General features: G+C 32.6%; 1 protein-coding gene across 3 annotated transcripts; it reads left to right on the top strand.

Moving 5' to 3' along the window:
* Positions 1–3,032: 3,032 nt before the first annotated feature.
* Positions 3,033–7,711, top strand: LOC108202884 (histone-lysine N-methyltransferase, H3 lysine-9 specific SUVH1). 3 transcript variants are annotated; one of them, XM_017371482.2, is made up of 3 exons: positions 3,033–3,192; positions 3,531–5,610; positions 7,446–7,711. In XM_017371482.2, the coding sequence occupies exon 2, from the start codon at positions 3,608–3,610 to the stop codon at positions 5,558–5,560; it is 1,953 nt and encodes a 650-aa protein (XP_017226971.1). In that variant the 5' UTR covers positions 3,033–3,192; positions 3,531–3,607; the 3' UTR covers positions 5,561–5,610; positions 7,446–7,711. The 3 variants fall into 3 exon arrangements, with proteins under 3 accessions (XP_017226971.1, XP_017226972.1, XP_063940440.1); XM_017371483.2 differs by having other exon boundaries at positions 3,041–3,192; positions 3,479–5,610; XM_064084370.1 differs by having other exon boundaries at positions 3,045–3,192; positions 3,596–5,610.
* Positions 7,712–9,221: the final 1,510 nt, after the last annotated feature.

The following is a 9,221-nucleotide window of genomic DNA, read 5'->3' as shown; positions in this document are numbered from 1 at the left end:
TGATAAGAAAATTCAGAGACTGGAAGATGAAGTCTATCACGATATTCTCCAATTTGAAAATGAGTATTAAGGAGATTTGCTAGTAGATAGTGATAATCTGATTAGAACAACCAATGTTGATGGAAATGAGTTATCAGTTGACAATAATCTATCAACTGCTAATGTATCATCCGTTGATAACTCAATCTCTACATCAATTGATAATTCATCATCAACTAATAATCCATCAACTACTAATCAGACTAGTAGTTTAAGGTTCATGCATTTAGAGGGAGCTCTTCAAAATAATAGAGCTGAACAAGATTTCAATAATGAAGCAATCTCATCAAGATCAAATCTTTCACCCCAAAGAAAATGGACTAGAGATCATTCTTTTAAACTCATTATTGGAGATGCAGCTGTAGGTGTCAAAACTAAAAAGCCTATCATGGATGAATGTCTATACAACATCTTCTTATCTCAAGAGGAGCCCAGTAAGGCAGAGTAAGTCCTTCCAGATCCCAATTGGATTTTAGCTATGCAAGAAGAGTTAAATCAGTTTGAAAGAAACAAAAGATGAAATCTAATACCGAAGCCTAAACACAAACTAGAGATGTAAAAAAAGCATGGCACAAAATCTGGCCCGTCCCAACTTGGTCAAAGCCCGAAAAATCCAGTCTGGTCCGCATTTAAGGCCCTCAACATGATCTATATTTTTATTTAAAACCCGACCTGGCTATGATAAAATATTAATGCCACCTCGATTGTAATGATATCTGTTTGGCGTTCATCCAACCACAACCTAATATCATTATTGATAAGATACACACAATTAGAGGTTAGTTATTGCGTGTTTCATATTAGAATATTTTGAGTTTATGGATATATATGTGACGGGATTTTTGAAATTTGCAATCTTTCCTTTGATAAATAAAATGAAATACGTTACAATCTTTTCGAATCAATGACAACTTAAATTGTTACAAATTCACTAATATTGAGAACTAATGAATGCTAAAAGAACTTTTAAACTCATAATTGGACATAATGAGATTTTGATGAGAAATGTTTTTAGTATTATCTGATTCCATAAAATATATGTTGATAATGCGTTATTCCAAATTCAAAATGAACATATAATATTCTCTATAAAATTTGATCGGATTGTTTAATTTGGTTATTATTTGATTCCATAAAGATATTGGTGATGCCATATTTGATCGAATGGTTTTGGTGTTATTCGATTTTGTTAAAAAAAATGTTGACAAGACGTATGCCAAATTCTAAACGAATATTTATTATTTCATTGAAATATGTGAATAAAAATGATGTGATAGAGAAAATTCGATCACCAATTCTTATTCAATGATAAATAAATAAAATAAATATGAAATCAGTGTCATCTTAATTTTTTAATTGTAAACATTAACAACTTGAAAATATATAATAAGATTTTAATGAAGTTTTATATTATATGATTTATGTGATATTTGTAATATATATTATATACGGTACTACATCAATATAAATCACTAAAATAGATATTAAATACAAATCAATTTAAGTAGAATTTTTAGAGTCGAAGACAACCCGAAATGGGCTTGGTCTGGGCCTAGTGGAAGGTGCATTATTATTATACTTACAAAGACCTAGAATTAATTATGTAAAAACATGGCAGTGTTGAAATATAAAATTGGATAAACTATAATTTAGTCATTTAAATGTTAATTTTTTTTTCTACAATATTTATAAAGGGTAATGCCAGGTAACCCCGAATTTTGTTCTCAAAACTTTTTCCCAAATGACGTGATAGATACATGGCTAGATTTAAGTGGATGATTAGTGTGAGTTGAACCAATCAGACGTTAGCAAGTAGATTTGGGGGGAAAAAATTTGAGAAAGTTTTTGCGGAACCTAGCATTTTTCGTTTGTAAACATTCAATAAATTTAAATTATGTTCTACACAAGGTTGTAAAAATCGGAACTCGGTCCAACTCGGTTTGGTTCCTGAAAAATGAGTACTCGGAACTCGGGAGAGTACTCGGAATGAGTTATCGGATAACTAATCGGGTATTTTTTTTAATTAATTTTTTCTCTCATATATAATTATATACTAATTAATAATAAAACTATCTAATAATATTAATATTTTAATAACACACTTGAAATAATGAAGTTCAAATAAAAGTTACTTATTTGATAGTTTTTGAGATAATAATATTCACAAGTTTTAATGATAAAACACATATACTTTCTAATTAATGTCAATGCTTTGCAAAAAAAGACCAAAACATATATAAATTTACGTTTAGTCTCTTTGGAAATAATTTTCAAATAAAATAATAAAAAATTGATAAGTCAAACTCGGATTTGACATCGAGTACTCGGAGTCAAACCGAGTTCTGACCGATTTCTTAATAAATCGGTTTTGAACCCGATTACTCGGAACTCAGATCGGACGAGGGGTTAAAAACGAGTACTCGGAATGAGTACTCGACCGACTCGGCGATTTTTAGAACACTGGTTCTACAACATGAATATTGTAATCAAAACATAGAATGAATTACTTTTGTAAATTATAATCATAATCAGAACAATATTCTTAATACTTGTTAAAATTGAAAGATATTAATGATTAATGAATAATCATGTTTAAGACTATTTATAAATGATAAATTATAGTATATAAATTTGGTTAGTCAAAAATATAATTTATAATTAAAATAAAAAATTATGACATGTATTTCAATACTCCAATATTTTTTTTATACTTTATAAAACTTGACCTTATATTTTTAAAATATATTCTAACTTATTTTTAGAATATATTATAACTTATATTTAAAACCCGTCATATGTACAAAGTGTTTAGGAATAGACACTTTAGCAGAATTATTCCATATATGAAAAATTAATTATTATTTTTTTGAGAGCATATATGAAAAATTATTTAAAACACTTTCAAATAAGCTAAACATTACAAATTCTCATAAATTACTTTTTCACACAAAAATAATTCATACAATTTAATGCAGAACAACAAATAAAACGTTTTGTACAACCAGTTTTAAACAAAAGACATCTGTGTTCTAATTGCACTCCGTGAGTACGAGGGATTAATTTCTTTCAACTTTGCGAGAAAAGGTTTCATCTTTTTCATCTTTTTCAACTCTCACTGTGAAATTACAGAGACCCAATTGAAGATCTTTTGAGGTATGATTAAAGATCTCTTTATATGTTTATATATGTGTGTAATTGTGTTGGGCTTACCAAGTTTGTAACTTTAATTAATTTTCGTATAAAGTTTTGATTTTTAATTTGTTTGTGTTCTTGTTTTGCTTCATTGTTGGTGAAAAATTATAGGGTTTAATTTCCTGCCAATTTTTTCCTTTGGGTTTGTGAATTTTTATATATGCCATTTTTGTTAATTTGTTGTTTTTGAGATTGATTGTATGCTGAATTTGAAGAATTGTTGGGGGCATCTGTTGTTTTTGAGTAGGATTATGAATGAGCTGATCAGAAGGGACTGATAGAAGTGTTATTTTTGTTAGGTTTGAAGGAGAGAACTGATTGTGTGGTTTAATTTTGGTACTGATATAGAAGAGAGGTTTTTTAGGTGGTTTTGGAAATGGAAGAAGGGTCATTTCGGAGCTCTATACCAACTTATGTTGATAAGTCGAAAGTCTTGGATGTAAAGCCTCTGCGGACATTGAAGCCTTTGTTTGTGTCCTCTGCACAAGCACCTCCATTGTTTAGTTCTTCCCCCTCGGGTCCGTTTCCATCCGGGTTTACTCCATTTTACCCATTTAGCATGAACGGAGAATCTCCCGGGAAGAATCAGCGAGGTGGGATGGCTTCTGATAAAATGGATGTGGATGGTGCAAATGGAAATGCGGGGTCCTCACGGAAAAGGGGGGCTGGTAAACAGAAAAAGGCTGCAAGAAAGTCAGTAGGAAGTAGAAATGCTGGTGTCTCATTCACAGTTAATGGTGGTGCTAATTTTATTGCTAGATGCACCCCGTTTAATAAGGAAGATGGTGACAGAGAAATGGTTGAGTATGTACTCATGACTTTTGATGCTGTCAGAAGGCGGCTTAGCCAAGTTGAAGAAGCGAGGGAAGCACCTAATGGATCTATTAAGCGTCCTGATCTGAAAGCTGGTAATGTATTGATGAGCAAAGGCGTGCGGACAAACATGAGGAAGAGAATCGGTGCGACTCCTGGTGTTGAGATTGGGGACATCTTCTTTTTCCGGTTTGAGATATTGGTAGTGGGGCTTCATGGTCAGTCTATGGGCGGGATTGATACCTTAATTACCAAGGGGGGTAAAGGAGATGATTCTTTGGCTATTAGCATAGTCTCTTCGGGATATTATGATGATGATACAGAGGATAAGGATGTTTTGATCTACAGTGGGCAAGGTGGAAATCCTATTAGTAAAGAGAAGGAGGCATCTGATCAGAAGCTTGAGAAGGGAAATCTTGCTCTGGAGAGAAGTTTACATCAGGCTAATGAGGTCAGAGTCATTCGAGGTATGAAAGATCCAATGAATTCGTCAGTGAAAATTTATGTTTATGACGGCCTGTATACAATCAAGGAGTCATGGTTGGAGAAAGGAAAATCAGGTTGCAGTGTGTTCAAGTATAAATTGGTAAGACTACCTGGGCAGCGCAGTGCTTTTGCTGATTGGAATTCTATCCAGAAATGGAAAGCTGGACTGTCCTCACCAGCTGGACTTATTTCTCAAGATATCAGTTCAGGTGCTGAAAAGATTACTGTTGCTCTTGTTAATGATGTTGATGGTAGGGAGGCTCCTTCGTATTTCACTTACTCTACAGTGCTCAGGTATTCAAGATCTATCAGATTGACGAATCCTTCTGTTTGCAACTGCCATAAGGCCTGTCAGCCAGGAGACCTCAATTGCTCATGCATCCGCAACAATGGAGGTGACTTTCCTTATGCATCCAGCGGGGTACTAGTGAGTCAAAAGCCATTGGTGCATGAGTGTAGTCCAACATGTCCTTGCTTTCCTACTTGTAAGAATCGAGTGTCCCAGAGTGGTTTAAAATTGAAGATGGAAGTGTATAAAACAACAGACAAGGGTTGGGCCTTGAGATCATGGGATCCTATCCGAGCTGGTTCCTTTATATGTGAATATGCAGGTGAAGTCGTAGACAGTCCGTCTGGGTTGCAGGGCATAGGTCAGGAAGATGATTACATCTTCGACACATCACGCGTTCTTGGCCAGTCATACAAATGGAACTATGAGCCGAGTTTGCTTAATGAGGAGATCCCTGATGAATCTACTGAAAATGACAACATCCCAGCACTAGTCATCAGTGCAAAAAATGTTGGCAATGTAGCTCGATTTATGAATCACAGTTGCAATCCAAATGTCTTCTGGCAACTGATTCAGTATGAACAGAACAGGGATTCATTTCTTCACGTTGCATTTTTCGCAAAGAAACACATTCCCCCGCTTACAGAGTTGACTTATGATTATGGCATTAGCCAGTTTGAAACCCATAGGAGAAGGAATTGCTTATGTGGATCAGAAAAGTGCAGGGGCTTTTTTGGTTAAAGATGGCTGGGAAATGCATTTGGCACCAAGCATGATCATCAAGAAACCAGGTTTGCGTTTTTCGAAAATGCTATAATAAATCATTCTGTGGTGAAATTTAGTATGCTAAAGCTAGTTTATACTCAGTGGCAACAGGGAATTATGCTCCTCCCAGTCCACTTCGAATTTTTGCTGGATTAGTGCGGTCTTGTGATATATATATAGACAGATCCCTGCATTATTGAAAATGATGATCAGCTAGAGTTGTTCATGTTTTTAAAATGATGGTAAGGGTTTAAGCCTGTAAAAGCAATGGACACTATAGGTAAATTGACTATGAATTAATAGAAAGCAAAATGTTGGACGTAAGAAAAACATAAAATTGAAAAAGATTGTCATTAATATAACATCTCTCACCAAGACATTCATCCTTTAAAGCTTTAATTCACTATTCATTACCAGTACTAATAAATAATGGTTGCTAAAATTAATATGTCGAGTCGATTGTATGTTTCAAGTAATTATAAACTCTGTATAAGTTTGTAACTAATTTGAATATCTGATAGTTTTAGTAGCTCACAAGTTCTCTTTGTGAATAACAGATATGCAAGGATAGATAATTTGGTACATTGATGGTCATTTTGTCCTAATTTTATGGTATTAAGCATCTTTTTTATTCTGGAGTTCTATTAACAGTGTCTTCATAATTACAGTTGATAACTATTGGACAGATTGGAAAAAATAGACTATTTCAAATTGTTATACATGTTATTATGTCACCTCTACTTTTCATAATTTACTCTAAGATGCTTGTATGCTTAAGTTTACTATGGTTAGGAGAATTAGTACAGAGTTTTTTTTTTTTTATTGGTTTTTTTAGTCATAGTCTTCCCCCTAATTTCAAAAGGTGGATGATTGCTTATCTAGAACATCTCTCTATATTATTGACCTACCAAAGTAAGATTCCTGAACAGGAGTATAGAAAGACTTCTTGCAAGGGTAGAAAACCACTCTCAAAACTTAGATGATTGTTCTACATTTTTGAACAAAGCTTATTCTATAATCAAAGTTTATATTAAATATTTTCCCTTGGTAAGTAAATGTATTTCTATTAAATGTTCGTCTTTCACAGGTATGACATGTGAATTGTTGGTTTCAACATTCAAGTTAAGTGTACCTTCCAAGCTGTTTGATAGCTGATCCTTCTAAACTTAAATGCTTATTTATATAGAAAAACTTTCTTTTATCACTCCAACTTAGCTTGCCAGGCATTGTGACTTCTACATTCTATTCATACTAGAAATTAATGTTCTCATGACGGGCTAGGCAGGCAGTTACTAAGGTCTATTGCAGTTAATTCTGTGCTACAACTACATTATTAGAATGTGGCATCTCAGGTGCCAACCTATGCAATGCTTTTGCATAATAAACTGCTGGAATTATTGTTTTCTAGGTGTTCATATATATATTTTAATCCGTATTCAAGTTGTGTTATATTGACTGCTGGAGTCAACACGAGATTCTCCCTCTCCTGCATTCCATCTTCTGATGTTGAATTGTTAAAAAGAAATTCTCTCTTGTGGAATTAGAAAAAGGAGAGACTAAATTTATCGGCAGGACAGATTCTGATAATTTGTAGGGCTTCCCTCTCTCGTGGAAATTAGGAAATAGAAGAGATTATAAGTTAAAATATTGAAAGTACATTTTCTAAACCTTTTTTTTGTGCGAGTAGAATGTTTCCCGTCAATTTGTGATTTCTCTATTAGACATGGCTAAATGCTAATATTATTAGTACTGAATGTTTCTTCATAATCTTGATGAAATGCTTTTAATTTTTACAGGTTTGCTTACTGGCAGTATATATAAAAATTTATCTAACATCTGCTTTTGATGTACATTCTTGCAGTCTCTATGGCAATTTAGAAGTTCACAACTCCGTTTCTGCAGTTTGATTACATATTGCTCTTGGCTGAAGGCATGGAGGCAAGCTCATACTTATCATGTACTTGGGCGTATTTGCATTAGTTCTTTACCCGGTGTATTGCTTCATGCAGACTACCGTATTTAGCTTTTATTTATGATCAGTGCTTTAACTTATGTTTATGATCCGCCCTTGTAGCGGATAGACATGTAGACTGTAAACCTTTTCTATGCACCCCTCTTTAGATATTAGTTTTGGGCCGCTGCGTTGTGAAAGTAGGGGTAATGTTGGATTTTTCCCCCCCCTTTATTTTCGGAAATGGTCATTCCAGATTCTCAGTATTATTATGATTATAAATGTTCAAACAACGAAATTTAAAAATGAAAACACCCTTGCCTTTCAACTTCTGTTATGATCAATGGGAGAAGAATGCTATTGAATTCGCTAGCATGTTGATGGACATATGCCAGTGAATTTTATAGAAGTGATACAGTATGGAAACATACTGCAACTTACATTGATCAGACAGATTAATGCATATTTATCAAGCATGACAAATGGCCATGGTCTCTAATCCTGTCTTGCTTGATGATAAGTCTGACAGAGGACCAATTATACAAATTCAAGGGCAGCATAAATTTCTTTTACATCTTGTTCGTAATTTATAATCCAAGAAAACATCTTGTGTGAAATTATGTTTGTTTGATTGCTTCATAACATATCATTATTTATAATTTAAAAAATGTTTGTTTGATTGCTACAAAATTTATCATCATTTTGAGTGTAAATATATTTGCTACATAATTTATTAGTTTTCCTTGAACACAATAATTTTCGACGATAAATATAGTAAAGAAATCAAACATTGTAAGTATAAAATGGGACGGAGATAGTATTTAATGGAGGCTGTGAAACAAGGCTCGGCTTTGTTGTGATTGATCTTCGACCCCTGATAATTTCACAGCCTCGGCTTTGTTGTGATTGATCTTCGACCCCCGATAATAACGTTATGTCAGCCTGTAGTTGCAGTATGCGTGATATATGAGGTGATTGTTATGTGTTTTTTTTTTATTATTATTATAAGCGTTTTGTTGTTATTTGTTATGTGATTCAACTGTATCTATATTAATATTTTTATAAAAACATGGAAGTAGTACAAAGTTGCATTCAATTGAAAAGTGTTTTTATAATTATTTTCGAAAAATAGTAAAATAACATTAAAAAATGTATTTTGGACCTTTAGTTAAATACTCTATATTTTTCACATTTTCCATACCATTGACAAAGTCAAATTAGTCTAAATAAAAATATTTTTTAATAAATTTTGGAAAAAAATGTCTGCACATGTACGAACGACGTTAGGGCGAAATCATAGCTATCAATGATTCGGAACAATTCTTGAAATTAACTCCTACTCAGTTGTCAATTAGATTTTACAATCCACTTTAATCTATTGATTACTTTAAATTTTGTCATATTTATGGTATTACCTAAATATATACATATCAGAAAAATATTAGAGAGTATATTCGGCTGAGATTTAAAAACAAACAAAAAAATTATTAAACTCATATTTTAAAAATTGTATCTAAATTTTGTGATATTCAATTATGATTTTAATTATACTTCAAAATCTGATGATATTCCATTAAGATTTTAATTTATACTTAAAATTTGATAATATTCAATTGAGATTATTTAACATTCCTTAAAATTTGGTGGTATTCACTGGTGAATTTTTTTAGACTTCATAAAACAATG

Source organism: Daucus carota, chromosome 9 (assembly GCF_001625215.2).
Source record: "Daucus carota subsp. sativus chromosome 9, DH1 v3.0, whole genome shotgun sequence".
NCBI classification, from domain to species: domain Eukaryota; kingdom Viridiplantae; phylum Streptophyta; class Magnoliopsida; order Apiales; family Apiaceae; genus Daucus; species Daucus carota.
The sequence above is the reverse complement of the archived record's forward strand: the minus strand, read 5'-3'. Positions and strand labels throughout refer to the sequence as shown.